This window comes from Herpailurus yagouaroundi, unplaced genomic scaffold (assembly GCF_014898765.1).
Source record: "Herpailurus yagouaroundi ecotype Mexico unplaced genomic scaffold, PumYag 142, whole genome shotgun sequence".
In the NCBI taxonomy this organism is placed as follows: Eukaryota; Metazoa; Chordata; class Mammalia; order Carnivora; family Felidae; genus Herpailurus; species Herpailurus yagouaroundi.
This window is the reverse complement of record NW_024412397.1, coordinates 48,494,998-48,510,326: the sequence shown is the minus strand read 5'-3', so window position 1 is coordinate 48,510,326 and position 15,329 is coordinate 48,494,998. Positions and strand designations below refer to the sequence as shown.

The 15,329-nt window shown below is 42.1% G+C and overlaps 1 protein-coding gene across 4 annotated transcripts in view; it reads left to right on the top strand.

The window, feature by feature from the left end:
* LAMA3 (laminin subunit alpha 3) overlaps positions 1-15,329 on the top strand; it is a 279,417-nt gene that overhangs the window by 155,549 nt on the left and 108,539 nt on the right. For all 4 annotated transcript variants that reach the window (XM_040479219.1, XM_040479218.1, XM_040479217.1 and 1 more), the window contains 7 exons: positions 3,817-3,977; positions 7,204-7,312; positions 9,504-9,601; positions 10,735-10,876; positions 12,494-12,620; positions 12,710-12,849; positions 14,378-14,493. In XM_040479219.1, coding sequence (XP_040335153.1) covers positions 3,817-3,977; positions 7,204-7,312; positions 9,504-9,601; positions 10,735-10,876; positions 12,494-12,620; positions 12,710-12,849; positions 14,378-14,493 — 893 coding nt within the window. The remainder of the gene's footprint in view (positions 1-3,816; positions 3,978-7,203; positions 7,313-9,503; positions 9,602-10,734; positions 10,877-12,493; positions 12,621-12,709; positions 12,850-14,377; positions 14,494-15,329) is intronic.

Here is a 15,329-nt window from a genome sequence, read left to right as displayed (position 1 = left end):
TCCTTCCTTCCTTCCTTCCTTCCTTCCTTCCTTCCTTCCTTCCTTCCTTCTTTCCTTCCTTCCGTCTTACCTTCCTACCTTCCTTCCTTCCTTCTTCTTCTCCCTCTCTCTCTCTCTCAGTTTCCAATCATCTTGTCAGTAAATCCAGTGATGATTTTCTTTCCTCATGTGTTCATCTGTTTAACTTCTCAGCAGCTTTCAATACTTGTTGAATATCCCTTCCAAGTTAAAACACTCTCTTACCTTGTTTTTCATAATTTAAGAGTGGTCTGGATCTCTTCCTACCTCTCCGGCTGCTTCCTTAGAATATCATTTACAGGTTCAACCTCTATCTAGCCATTAAGTGTTAGAATTTGTTGAGGTTCAGTTTTAGCCTTTGTCTTTTTACTTTATATTCTCTCCCTAAGCAGCCTCCTCCAAGCCTATTGTGTTAGATGCCAACTCGACACAGATAACTCCCAAAGTGGTATGTTCAGTCATACCTGTCCTTTTATGTGCAGAACAGCATTGCCAACTTCCTTCCTGACGTTACCTCTTAGGTGTCTCGAAGGGATCTCAAATTACATTTTACTACCTAAGTAAATGTACCTAAGTACATTTACTACATGGTACCACCGTCCATCTAATTTTATAAATCAGAATTCTTAGGGTCATCCATGATTTCTTCCGTTCCCTCCCTTACCAAAGACAACCCATCCCTGAATCTTAATGTCTTTTCTTAAATGTCTCTACTTCTCTTCGTGTATCTTTCTTGCCCAATATTTGATCATCATCTTTCATGAGGATCTCTGCAGTAACCTCCTGATTAGCTCACTCACACCAGCTCTTGCCCATTGCATCTCCCAGTCCAGACTCCATATGATAGTCAGCATACTCATGTTGATAGAAATACAATATCTGATCATCACAGGCACTCTTGCCCCATCCTCACCCATACACAATTGGAACATTATGATAACAGCTTACTGCTTTAGGGTAGAGACAAAAGATTTTAATGGCCTCTAAGGCTACCCCTCCTTCCTCCCAATGCCTCGTCTTGCTCTCTGTTCCTTGTCACTGTGGCCTGCCTTCAGTCTCTTGGACTCAACATTATTTGTTACCCTACAGCCTGTGTGTCATAGGGTAGCCTCCTACTGCAGGATGTTCCCTGTGCCTGAATGCTCCTCCCTCCCCCTGGGTCCTGGCTGTCTGTTCCTTGTCCTCTAGCACTCAGCCAAGTTATTGCTTCTTCAGGAAGTCTTCCCCTTCCCTAGTCTCCCTGACTGGCTCAGGCTGTCCTCTAAGAACCTATGCAGAATATTTGTCATATGTGTAATTTCACACTGTGTTTGTCTAATTGTCTAATTATTTGATTAAAGTCTGTCTGAGGGCAGAGACCAGATATGTCTTGTTTCCCATTATATGCCCATCAGGTGAGCTGGCATAGAGGAGGTGTTTAGTAAGTATAGATTGACCAAGTCATTTTGAATCCTCATTTTGACACCAGACATGTTAATCACCCCTCTTAGCTTTGTGTAAGTACCAGATTTGACATGCCTGCCTTTTATGGCTTTATCTTGAAACACTCATAACCAGGTGAGGGCAGTTCTATGCCATAAAACCAGAAAGCTCCTTCCAGTTTGACACTGGTTCTATTTAAGTTCCCTTTTACTAAGATAAATAACTGATAACAAATAGCAAATAGTAAAGTTTCTATTTGCCATCATTTATCGTTTATCTGAGTTTCTCAAAACCTACTTTTACCCTTAGATGAATTCAGAAGCCTTCCCACACATCTTCCAAAAAATCAATGACTAGGACTCAGAGTGGAAAGAACAATAGAAACTTATAATATAGTGCTGTGATAGAACTGGCAGCCAGTAATAACTTCTGGGAGAAAAGTGAATATACATTATTGGCTTGTGTGTGTTTTATGGTGGCGTGAAGACAGACAGACCCTTGTTTGGAGATGCCCCAGGGAGAAATGCTGCTAATAACCTCCCCACACAGACCCATATTTCACTCCAGAACAGAGTGGAAAAGTGGTGTGGATATTCCACTTTTTTTTCCCCTGAAGTAAGTCTTTCTATTATATAAGTGATAGAAAAATCACCGGGGAAAGTATTAGTTGTGTGGTTCAGGGCTGTGCAGAGAGAACAGTAAATGTGAATATCCTGAAGACGGGGGGGAGGGAGGATTTTAATTAAGTATGGTAAAGGTTGGCTGGGCCTGAGATTACAGACTCAAGTGGGTTAAACTGCTGTGGAATGTAGTTCCAATATTGGCTCAGACATTCAATATGCACGTATACTTTGACCCAGCAATTCTACTTCTAGGAATCTTACAGAAATACCAGCATAAGGATATTTACCTATCTACACACACACACACACACACACACACACACACACACACACGTGATCATGTAATATTCTATGCTAATAGGGATAATTAGAGACAATGTAAGTGTTGCCATCAATAGGGGATTAGCTAAATAAATTAATTTACACTCACACTGTGGAAAGGTGGGAGGCCATTAGGAAAATGAAGTTTATCTGTATGTAGCTACAGACAGAGAAAATCTTGTTGAGTAAAAAAAGCAAGATGTGGCAAAAGGCAATAATCACAGTTATGATCATCAATATTTACAGAGTGCTTATGACATGCCAAATACCCTTCTAAGAGTCCTTCATATATTCATTCATTTAATCCTCATGATAATTTTAAGAGGTGGGTACTCTTGCTATCCTCATTTGTACACAGGAGGATACTGAAGCATACAGACATTAAGTAACTTGCTCAAAGTCACACAGCTGGAGGCAGTATGGTTCCATACTCCAAGCTCCTAACCCATAGGGGATGGTGGGGGCAGGTTGTTTTTTGGTTTGGTTTTGGTTTGGTTTTTTGTTTGCTTGTTTTTGGTACAAGGCCAGATAGTAAATATTTTCAGCTTTGTGAGCCATATGGACTCTGTTGGAGCTACTCAGCTCTGCTGTCATGGTATAAAAACATCCATGATTCCTACTATGAGCACAGTTTTTCTTTAAAAAAAAAAAGGTACATATGTGTGCATTTTCAGATGTGGAAAATGGTTTGGAAGCATGAAAACCAAACTATTACTAGTTATTATCCCAGAAGTGGGCTGCATATATCACGTCACGTTATCTGCATCCATATAATCGAAAGTTCACTCTTTAAATTGAAAAACAGCAAAAGAGCCTCAAGGCATACCTCTATCCTCTTCTCACCCATTGGAGATTGTTTTTTACCTCAAGTTTTAGAGTGTCTTTTGCCTTGAGAAACAAGGCAAATATATGGGTAATAGGAGTAGAAACCCCTATAAGTAAGGTTGCCAGATTTAGAAAAAAATACCAATGCACCATTAAGTTTGAATCACAGATAAACCACAGTTATGTGTTGTTTATCTGAATTTCATACTTAATGGTTCATCCTGCATTTTTGAAAGTTTATTTATTTATTTTTGAGAGAGAGAGAGAGAGAGAGGGAGTGTGAGCAGGGGAGGGGCAGAGAGAGGTTGGGGGTGGAGGTGGGGAAGAGGATCCGAAGTGGGCTCTGTGCTGACAGCAGACAGTCTGATGCAGGGCTCGAACTCACCAACCACGAGATCATGACCTGAGCCCAAGTTGGAAGCTTAACCGAGTGAGCCATCCTGGCGCCCCCATCCTGTATTTTATCTGGCATTCCTACCCATAGGACCGCGTTTCTTACTGTGATGACGTACACTGTTCCCAGATGTCTGCTCAGCCTTGCCTTCACTATTGCCCATGTAAACTCATCCGGTACATTTCACATCCACCTGCTCGGGCTCTCTGACAGGTGGAGATACAGCTGCGGCTGCGAGTTCCCCAGGTCGGCCACTACGTGGTGGTGGTGGAGTATTCCACGGGAGCAGACCAGCTGTCTGTGGTTGCTGTGCACATGCAGAGCCCTGGGTCAGTCCTGAGAGGCCAGGTGAACATCTACAGCTGCATGTACAGGTAATCAGTCCTGCCCTGGGGGATCCCTTTGTTCCTGAACGATCAGGAGGTCAGCTTTGGGAACTTTGGTTTTTATCTGGATTGGGATGTTGTTTCCTTTTTGAGGCTGATCTTGAAAACAAGCAGGTGACCGTGCTGTCTGGTGTCACCCCCAGTGTGAGTACTGGGAGACTTCTCTGTGGGCATCCTCTTGAAAATGTTGCATTTTCTTGAAAAACTGTGTATTCTACTCACTCCTTTTGCTCAGAGTCCCAGGAAGCAGCACGACCTTTTTATTTTATTCTCGGTCACCCCTGTGTGGTGCAGTGAAGTCAGTGTTCTCACTTCACATGCTGTGTAGAGCACCTGGGTGCGTGGAATAGGAGAAAAGACTCTGTCTCTGTCACAACCGCCTTCCCAACATGCCCTTCAGAAACTGGGAATAATTGATGTTTGAGGATCATCAGGTGAAAAATAATTAACCAAAGATTTTATTTTTTTTAATGCTTATTCATTTTTGAGAGAGAGTTTGCAGCTGGGGAGGGGCAGAGAGAGAGGGGGACAGAGGGTCCAAAGTGGGCTCCCCACTGCCAGCACAGAGCCAGATGCGGGGCTCGAACTCACAAACTGTGAGATTGTGACCTGAGCCAAAGTCCGATGCTTAACTGACTAAGCCACCCAAGTGCCCCTAGCCAAAGATTTTAAAATTCACCCTGTTTAAGTTACTGTCTTCCAAGAACCTTGGCAAAGATTTATTAAAAGTTGTTTTTTTGTATAATATTTCAAGATATATGCAAATGTTCAGAATATGCTTTAATTAAAGAATCAGCTCAAGGGGTGTTTCCAACATGAAATTAATTGTATAATAAATGGCACGGAAGTCAGTCTCTTCAGACAGCAGGTGGCAAACTGCAATGAACCCACCCAGTTCTTGGCCAAGGCCTTGGACATTTTATTACCACTACTTGCCTATGGCTTTTTGTCAAACTTCAAATGACCTGAAGTAGTTGGACATTTTCCCTGTTTTGCAAATAAAAGAACGTATGAAAAGAGTTACTTTTAGGAACTCAGAATGGAAACTTTTATGAGACTTGATGAAATGGTTATTGAATTAACATCATGCTCTCAGCAACCCTAAAAAAGCAGCTGTGAGGGCTTCTTTGAAAAATCATTTAAAAAATCTCATCAGCCCTTTTCTCTGGGGTGATGATAAAACAAAAACAAAAAAAAAAACACAAAACAAAAAACAAAAAAAAAACCCACAAAAAAAAAAACAAACAAAGGACATAATTGCATTTGGATTTTTAGTAGGAGTACTAGATGGGCCAAAAAAGTTCTCCAGAATGTTCTATCATTATCTGAAAACGTTAGTTTGATCTGTGGATGACATCAGCAACCATTGGAATGTACACTCCTAGGTGGGTGGGTCACCTCACCACCTGAGTCCTGGAGACTGTTGGCCACAGGGCTGGGGCAGGGCTCCTCTGTACCCTGTTCCTCCAAGTCCACCCTCTGGTTCAGCTCTCTGACTCAGCTTTCCAGATCATATTGCTTGATCCCTGCTCCACAGGATACAAGGTGGTGATGGCAGAGAGCCCAGTAGGAAACACTGCTGGTGTCCCTGGTGGCTCTCTGAACCATCTCAGAAGAGGCTGAGAACATCTGTGCCAAGCAGAGAAGTGTTTTCAAAGCTCAGGAAAGAATGGTCACCCTTCCAGGGTTCCATAAGCCACGAGCTTGGTTTCATGACCTCTGTCTGGATGGCACTTGGGGAGGAGAACTGTGCGGTATTCCGCAGATCGTTTTGGCTCTGGACATGACAGCCCCAGGTTCTTCACCAGGGACATTAGAATCCCAAGACAGTATTGTATTAGACTAGGACTTCCTTCTAATGTATTTGACCATTTCCAGGAAAGTCTTGTGGTATTATTTCAACTCCTCTAAAATATTTCCTTCTTCTCTACTTTGGCTGTCATGTGACTAAGTGAAAATGAACAGGCTATTAGTACTGGAGTCCAAAAATATGGTGCAATTGGAAAATATTTGACCCATAAAAGCCTATTTCACATGACAGGCCCTTTCGACACTGCAGCTTTTCCTGCTGAGGGTTGAACCTTTCCCAACATTCTCGAGTGAGTTCTAATGGTGTTATTTTAAAAAATATCCCAACAGAAAAGTCGCGGTGCTAATTAAAATACCACTTTTCAGAACAGTGTTGTGATAAATATGATCTGCCTTCTGTAAGAGAGGTGATCACTCATGATGAAATCAATCCCGTTATTACCATTTGTCTATTCTTAGTAAGAATTTTAAAAGGATATGGATAAAACTAAGTCTAAATGAATCACTTAATATATTTAACTCCCAGGATTATGATTGAATCCAAAAGGAATGCACTTTAATTTCATACATGTACACATGCACAAAAGAGAAAACAACACAACTATTCATTGAGTTTCTAACCATGGCTCTGTATATACTATCTCATTTTAATCTTTACCAGAAAGTCATTGCATCAATCTTTTCAAACATCTCTCAGTCATTTCTTCTCAGAGATAGATATAGTTTGTCTCTAGTTTCCAAATTGTATTTACAGACAGAAAAGTCGCTACAGAATATGAAGTCAGAAACATTTCTCCGAAAATACTTCCTTTAGGGGTTGTGCCCTTAGAGTGTGTTCTTTGGTTCCAAACCATGACCTTTGAAATGTTCCTGAACTCCGTATTTCACCTGATGGGGTGGAGGTAAGGAGCGTAGCTGGTACAATGAGGAAGGAAGGATGTGGAGGGCAGACTGAGCTTGCAAAGGCAAGCTCTGGTTTCTCATGGCTGGAGAAAGGCCAGCCCTAGAGCTGACATGGTGTGGAATCATCGCTGGGAGGCCAGTAGGCATCTTCAGTCACCAATGGCACCAACAATACTGATAAATTTCTCATAGGTTGTGTCTAGGAGATCAGACGTTATTGACCCTGGGACTTTTTCTCCCGATGACTAGACCGAGTATTACATAAAGCTGGTTTGGAAAAGCTGCCCTGAGACGTGCAGCTCAGACCACAGCCGGAAGGTTCTTTCTCTTATATTGCTGGTGTACTGCATACATCCCTCTTAAACTCGTTGTGTAGGAAAATTTGCCGTCAGCAACCTGGTTATCAACAGGAGAAGCTGAAGAGCAGTCAGCTATCCCACGGGGAGGCACAAAGTCAGGGAGACCAGAGAAGTCAGGCTAAGAAAACTTTTTCCTCTTGCAGCATCCTCTGCCGGAGTGTTGTGACTGATGGCAGGAGTCGCATCGCTGTCTATGAACTGTTAGCAGATGCAGACATTCAGCTCAAAGTGCGTGGGGCCCGATTCCTTCTGGTATGCTTCTGTTTTGCCCTTTGAGTTTTAGAAGCATTTTGTTGTTATATCTATATTTTAAAACTTATTAAAAATGTTGGCAGTCTTTGTATTACATCTCTAAAATGAACCTGTGAAGAATCGCCAACTTAATGATGTTTTTCCTTCCCATCTAGAACTCTGTCTTGCCTCTTCCTTTATTTGAGCCTTTTTATAGCACTCAGTAAAGTTTGGTCATCACATTTGAACATATCTCACAAAACTCTATTTTATTAATGTTTATCCATTGTTACTATTATGAACGAAGTATCTTTTGTTCTTAATAGGTCCCAGTTTATTATCACTCTGGTATATAGAAATGCACTAGTTACTGCTTATTTTCTTTCCCATTTTTCCATTTTATTATGTCTATTAGCTTCTTGGCAAATTCCTTAAGAATTTTCAAGATTGCAATCACCTGGTATTTCTTTTCCAGACTATTGTTACTCTATCTTAAAAAGTGTAGTATTCAGTTAGTTAGATATATATCGTTAAGAGTTAAAATTCCAAGTTTGACAGATTAAATACCCTTCATGCCTTCCTTTTAATAGCATGACTTAAATATTGAGAATTATGATAAACACAGGCAGTGGGATCTGGGCTAGGGAGGGGTGGCTAGATTTATAATAAATGTCTCAGGGAACAGAAGAGTAACTAAGTATGAAGCAACTTCCTGTCATTGCTAATATTAAGCATGTATCACATTCTGGGAAATGCCAGACCAGCTTGTTCTGATATGTTTTAAATATTTGTGCTTGACAGTATTAAAAACTTTGAGCCTTCTCTGAAAAATTATCTTGCATTGAGTTGTTAAAAGTTATTACATGAATTATGTAATGACTTAAGACTTTCTTTTTAAAATTGTGACTCTTTTTTTTTATAAACATAGCAATCCAAGCTAATCTTAACCTCCTCATCTTTGGAAATTATAACGGGACTGAATCTTTATCTAGTAAGCATAAGTCTATCTTTTGACATAGTCAAATGTCATTCAGAGTCAAATATCATTCAGATGTCTAACTACAATTTAAGCTATGTGAGGGCAGGGGTATTATCCATGTTGGTCTTTTAGGATCCCCTAGTCTCAGTGCCTGGCATGTACTAGGTGTTCAATAAAAACTTTTATTGAATAGGTTTGTGATCAAGCCGGTAATACAGTTTTGATTAAAATAAAATGTATTGATAAGTAAAAAACTAGCTCTGGAGACAGTTCCTTCAGTGAAGCCCAAATGTGCCTGAGATTTGAGTCCTCCTCTATTAAGAAAGATTATTTGTGGGGTTTTCTTGTTTTTGTTTTTTATCTTTCATTTTTTTTTAAACATCAAGTTTGTTTTTAAATTTTTATTAATTTTTGAGACAGAGAGAGAGACAGAGTACAAGCAGGGGAGGAGCAGAGAGAGAGGGAGGGAGATAAAGATCCTGAAGCAGGATCTAGGCTCTGAGCTGTCGGCACAGAGCCCGACATGGGACTCGAACTCATGAACTGTGAGATCATGTCCTGAGCCAAAGTCGGACGTTTAACTGACTGAGACACCCAGGCGCCCCTGTTTTTTGTTTTTTTTTAATGTTTATTTATTTATTTTTGACAGCACAAGAGGGGAGGAGCAGAGTGAGAGGAAGAGAGAGAGAGGACCCAAGTGGACTCCGTGCTGTCAGCACAGAGTCTGATGCACAGCTCGAACTCACAAACTGTGAGATCATGACCTGAGCTGAAATCAAGGGTTGGATGCTTAACCAACTGAACCACCCAGGCACCCCAAGAAAGATTATTTGTAGCAGGAGCTGGAGACAACAGGCTTGAATGGCAGCCTCGCTTGTTGCCTCCCACATTCCCCCTCTCCCTGCCAAGGCATCTGAAGAGCCAGCATCAACCCAGGGCAGGAGAGAGAAACAGGCACCAAAAGTCACTGACAAAGAGTCGTTTTTGAACTTTCATGATTTCATTTATTCATGTGACTATTCCAAGAGCATTTAGGCAGTGATCCTGTATACTAGGAAAGAGGGTTTGTTGTACATAACGATGTCATAGGGAGTGCCTTTCTGCAATGTTTATTACTTTAAAATAACAATGATGATTTCTGTACTTAACAGCTTTTTTAAGAGTATGTTTGACCATACCATTGGCTTTGCTAATAACCATGACGTACCTTTTTGCATTGTATTTGCTCAACAGCATCAAATTTGTATCATACCCATTGAAGAATTCTCAGTTGAATATTTGAGACCTCAAGTCAAGTGCATTGCCAGTTACGGGCAATATGTTAATCAAAGGTAATGAGTTTCCTTCCTTTCTCCCTTGTTGGTGCTCTGAGTGATACTGTAGGACTTGCAAAGCTGTGACTTTATGCTTCCCTTCAGAAGTGATCACAGGCCAAGGTGCTAAAGGCTGGTGATCGCTTAAAAGAAAAAATCAGCTAACTCATTTCCCCTGGCAGTCTTTCCAGAATTTCATAGTCTTAGGAAGCTGACAGAGTAGCAACTGAGGGAAATGGTTAAGCTTTTCCCTCAACGGTACTTACCGACTTGTGTTCTGAGCCCTCCCAAAGGCTCACTTTGTTCTCACCCTTATGTTTGTGTCTGAAGCTCTTCATTAAAAAAAAAAAAAAAAATCATGGGGGCACCGAGTGGCTCAGTCAGTCGGGCATCTGACTCTTGGTTTCGGCTCAGATCACGATCTCTCGATTTCATGAGTTTGAGCCCCACATCGGGCTCTATGCTGATGATGCAGAGCCTACTTGGGATTCTCTCTCTCCCTCTCTCCCTCTGACTCTCCCTCACTCACACTGTCTCTGTCTCTCTCAAAAATAAATGAATAAATTAAAAAAAATTTTTAAATCATGAAAATAATGACCCACCTCACTATGTTATGAGAAATAGCTAACCAGTGATTATCGGGGTTTGGGGAGGGTTGTTTTGTTGTAGATTCAGAAATAACTTACAGACACAGTCATGAAATCTTAGCATATGGTTAGGGCTACAGCAACCACCAAGACAGGGAAATCTAGCTGTACCTGAAAGAAATGATGTGCATTTGTCCTGTTTGTTTTTGTATAATTTTATGTCAACATGTTTGTTTAGAGGTGAATAATAATGTTTCATTGCATCACTCCATTTAACATGAATTTTAGTTCTAGAAAGGAAAGTTTTGTTAAGTTTCTTTCTCTCTGGTTACTATTTTTCAAAATTAAGATTTTATTTCTGTTTTAGCTTACTGTATCAAGCAGGCTCCTGGAATACACTTGGCTAACTGACTACACTGAGTGTCTCTGTCCAAAGATATCCACAGTCCTGTGGTTCTTCCAAGACTGGATCCTTTTGATGTCACACAGTCTTATGCTCACAGTCTACCTCCTCACCAATGGACAGTTCCATTTTTGGTTGTTTTTTTAATATTTTTTTTTCAGTGCTTCTTGTGTCTCCCTGGTTCTCAAAACTCCTCCAACAGCATTAATTTTGGATGTCCCAAGTGGTGAGTCTTCCCTTCTCCTGCCCCAAGATCCTTCACCTTCTGCTGATGTTACTGGAGTCACCTTGAAGGCGCCACAGGTGGGACCCCTCTCGAGTGTGTTGTTTCAAAATCATGGTTCTCAAAGTGTGGCCTTTAACAGAAGCATCTGCATCACTTGGGTACTTGGTAGAAATTCAGGTTTGCAAGCCCACCCCAGGACTACTGAATTAGAAACTCTGGAGGTGGGGGCCAGGAGTATGTGTTTTAATAAATTCTCCAAGGAATTTGCATGTCCATAGAGTTTGAGGACCTCTACTCTAACTGATGTCCTCTTCCTTTTCTGTATCTCTGTCTACGCAGTCGTATGGCAACTTTTCATGGCCCATTTTGTGACACTTCATATTTTCATGGGCTACTGGCATTTAATATTGTTGAGTTTATCACTTGTCTTCCCAAGTTGGAATGCAAGCACTTTCAAAAGCTACTCTGGCTAACAGATTTTTTTTTAAATACTTTGCATCCCCAACTATACCAGCAAAATGCCTTTCGGGCAGGAAATTCTCAATCAACATTTATTGATTAATAACCTATAGCATGAAGATGAAATATAGTAAGGGACTATATTTTTTCACTGTAAATTATGAAATTGTAGGACTTGCCATTTGTCCTGATATTATATCCTTTTAATCCTAAAGATGGCTCATGTCATTTCACATTGCATCAAGTTAGAAAAATAACAGGATTTGGAGATAAAATTTAATAAGATCCCGTATGGGAAAGGCCACCTAGAATCATAGGGGGAAATGAATTGAAATCATGACAAAGGATTTCTAGGCCTGGCTTTGCTCTTCAATTAGAGTATGACGTTTATCAAATTACCTGCCTTCTTCAAGTCATGATTCTCATCTGAAAGATGAAGATAATCTTTTATTATTGCTGTTTTTCTTGTGTGTGTGTTTTTTGTTTTGGTTTTTGGTTTTTTTTTTTGAGGGTTTGTAAAGACTCATTACTCACATAGTGAGGTTTTCTGGGGAGAGCAGGGCTCACACTCAAGCTTGAGCAAAAGTTGAGGCATGACTCTGGTCATGTGGTTGGGCTGGGGTGTCGGGAAGGTGGAAGAATCCAAGGTGAGGGCTCCCTTCCCATGGGCTAGAATTAGTGTGCCTTGAACTTCTTGCCCGTGCCAAGGGATGTGCACCCGGGCTTTCTTATGAGCTTGTGCAGGTGTGGGACAAAATATTAAAAATGAGTGATGGGGCTTGACACGTGTCAGGGATCAGACATCCAAAATGGAGTCTGACTCTTCGTTACAGGGTTATTGCAAGTAGTTCTTGAATGCAGGAAACATTTGTGCACAGCCTCTTGGCAAACATTGTGCATTGTGCTTCACTAAGAGTGAAGTTGTTCAGTGATATGTTTGACTTTGGTAAAAGCTGCCAGACAATTTTCAAAAGTCCTTGTACCAAATTACACTCCATCCAGTACCATTTATGGTTGTACCACCACTGGTTTATCCATTCTGAGTTGTGGGTCATTTGGTTTATTTCCAGTCTTTCTGATTACAAATAGTGCTGCTGTGAACATTCGAGTGAACGTTTTGTGTGATCCTAGGTTTTCACCTCACTTGGGTAAATACCTAGGTGGTTTTGGTTTTTAACCTCTAAATATTCATAGTTCTGCAACTTGAAGAGTTTTTTTTCTTTGTTTCCACTTAGAACCAAATGACCCTGAGAGGACTTGTACCACACCTGGGCAGATATGTCATTGTCATCCATTTTTATCAGTCAGCGCACCCAACATTTCCCACGCAGGTGTTTGTGGACGGAGGGCGGCAGTGGGCAGGTGAGCTTCAGGGAGCAGGCGCCATGGCTGATTGCCCGGCTCATCCATGCCTTACTGTGACAGGAACTCCTCTCTTGCTCTGCCCCCAGGTGTCTTCCGTGCCTCTTTTTGCCCCCACACACTTGGCTGCAGGGACCAAGTGATTGCTGAAGATCAGGTTGAGTTTGACATCTCAGAGCCAGAGGTAGCTGTGACTGTGGAGGTTCCAGAAGGAAAGTCCTTAGTGTTGGTATGTTCTTCTTGTCCCTCAGTTTTCCTTGGTCAGCCATTCTGTGTGCCTGTTTGGCTCGTGATGACATCTCCACCAGGGAATTGAAGTCATATTTATAGAAAAATGTTTAAATTTTACGGCTACCTTTTATCAAAAAAAAAAAAAAGTGACAATTAATGTCAAAGGAAATTAGAACAATATGTAAGTGAATAGGAAGAGAAAAGTCCCCGCAAGAAACTCTGGTGAACAAGAATCTCACTCTACATCAGCCCCTCCTCACTCCTCACCTGACTGGTCTCTTTCTGAAGCATGTAATACTCCTTTGTTCTTGAAGCTTTCTTTTTTGGGCTGCCATAGCTGTTTCTCTCATTTTGTTCTCAATTGCTCTAGTGTTCCTTCAGTGACTTCTTTTTCCCTTTGTCCCCGTATGGTGGCATTCCCTTGGGTTCGATGCGAAGCCCTCTTGTTCTGTCCTTTCTCTGTGGATACTATCATCTGTACCCATTGATTCCATTCTCTCTTCTGGGGGAATGACACCACATCTCTGAATTTATCTCTGATATTTTCTGAGCTCCAGGCCCAGTTTGGGACCATCTACTGCATATCTGCATAGCCAGAGACCTTAGGAGTCCCTCAGACTTAAGCCTGTTACTTGCACAACCCCAGGTATCCCCTACCCTGTTCCTTACCTTGGTTGATGGGATCATGGTCACTCAATGCCTGTAAAGGCTTCCAGAGAGCCAGGTAACATTGTCCAGGCCCTGCTGTGTGACCCTCTAGTTTCTTCCTCATGCTTCCTTCTCTCTCTGAGGATGCCATCTTCCTAGGGACAGGGACCTGGCTTTATGCATTTTATATCCCCTGTGCCTAGAACACCACCTGGCACATGGTGTTTGGCAAATGCTTATTGATTGACTAACATGAGGGCAGTGAGCTCTCTGTAAGCTGTAAGGTGGTAAATAGTTCACAAAGACATTTGAAATTTCCTATAGCATTTATTACTGGAATAGTCTGATCTGTAGTAAGAGCAAGAGAGCCGAGCAGTACTTTTAAAGCCTAGGGCTGCAGTTATTCATGGCAAAGTGTCTGACATGATGTAAATTTCAGGGCAAGCCACGGTCCGAGTTTCCCCCATTGATCCTGCCATTTTGGTTTGTTCACCTTTAAAAATACAAATTGCAACCTCTGGAGATCCAGAGCCATCCCAGGCATAGATGATCACATGGGGCCCTGGCAGTCCTAACAGGCTCCTGCTCACCCCTTAGATCTCCTATCCCCACACAGCACTAAGGCTGCCGCTTCTCTGAGCAGGCGCTCTGAGGGACCGGCCCCGGCCCATGCTGTTCCTTACATAGGGACGTGAGTTGAGCCTTTAACACTGGCTTAAAGTAGTTCTTGTGATTCTTTTTTTTCATAAATCCTGTTTCGGTTGGTCTTGGGCTTAACAGTAAAGAACATGGATCTTAGTGAAGAGAAAATATAATGAATAGCTGTAGGTGTGCCCTGCTGTTGGAAATCCAAAGACACGCTGACAGGTTTCCTTTAGGTCCGTGTTCTGGTGGTGCCTGCGGAGAATTACGACTACCAAATACTTCACAAAAAATCAGTGGACAAATCATTTGAGTTTATCACCAATTGTGGAGCAAACAGTTTTTATATTGAGTAAGTATAACTTTGTGGAGATTCAGAAGGCTCTCCCACATTCCCCCTGGGAGCAAGGCCCAGGGTGGGGCTGGCCTTTGGGTCTTCTTCTTCCTGGTGCCCAAGGAGGTGGCAGTGAGTCCTGGGTCTGGGGCGGGAGGTGCTTTTCCTCTGCATACAGCATCCCACTCCAGACCTTGTCCTGCACATCTGGGCAAGGTTACCATCCTCAACATCGATCTCTCCAGAGGTTCACCCTCCAAGCTGCGATTCATGGGCTGCTTAGGAGTTTCTTGGCCTCTTTGCTGCTTCCTGTTGTCCAAATCAGATTCCTAAAAGACAACCAGAAGGGGTACTTCCTACTGGGAGAGCACGTCAGCCCGGATTCTCCCTCTCGTTTGCCATCTGATTGAATGAGGAGTGTCACAGAGAGGTTGACTTCCCTGTCCCCTCACCCTGTGTCCCTGAATGCTAAGAGCCTAGGATATTCCCGAGTATCGGTTCCCACTCTTCACTTCTGCAGACACTCCCTGCCCCCTTGGAGGCTTCCTGAGGGACCCAGGAGCTCCAGGTTGCCCGGGTAGGCAAACGTCTCCTGCACAGAAAATATTAAGAGTAAAGGCCCTGAAGTCAAATAGCTATGGGTTTGAAGGCCTCCTTGGTCACTCTGTAGCTCTGTGGCCTTGGGCATGTTGCTTAACTTCTAGAAGCCTCAGTTGCCTTATCTATGAAATGAGGCTTAGGCCTAACTTGGGTGGTTGTGAGGTTGAGACGTAGGCAAAACTTCTAACACACAGCATTCAATAAATATAGGTACTTTGCCTTGCCTTCCTCTTCATTGTTATTGTTATTGGTAT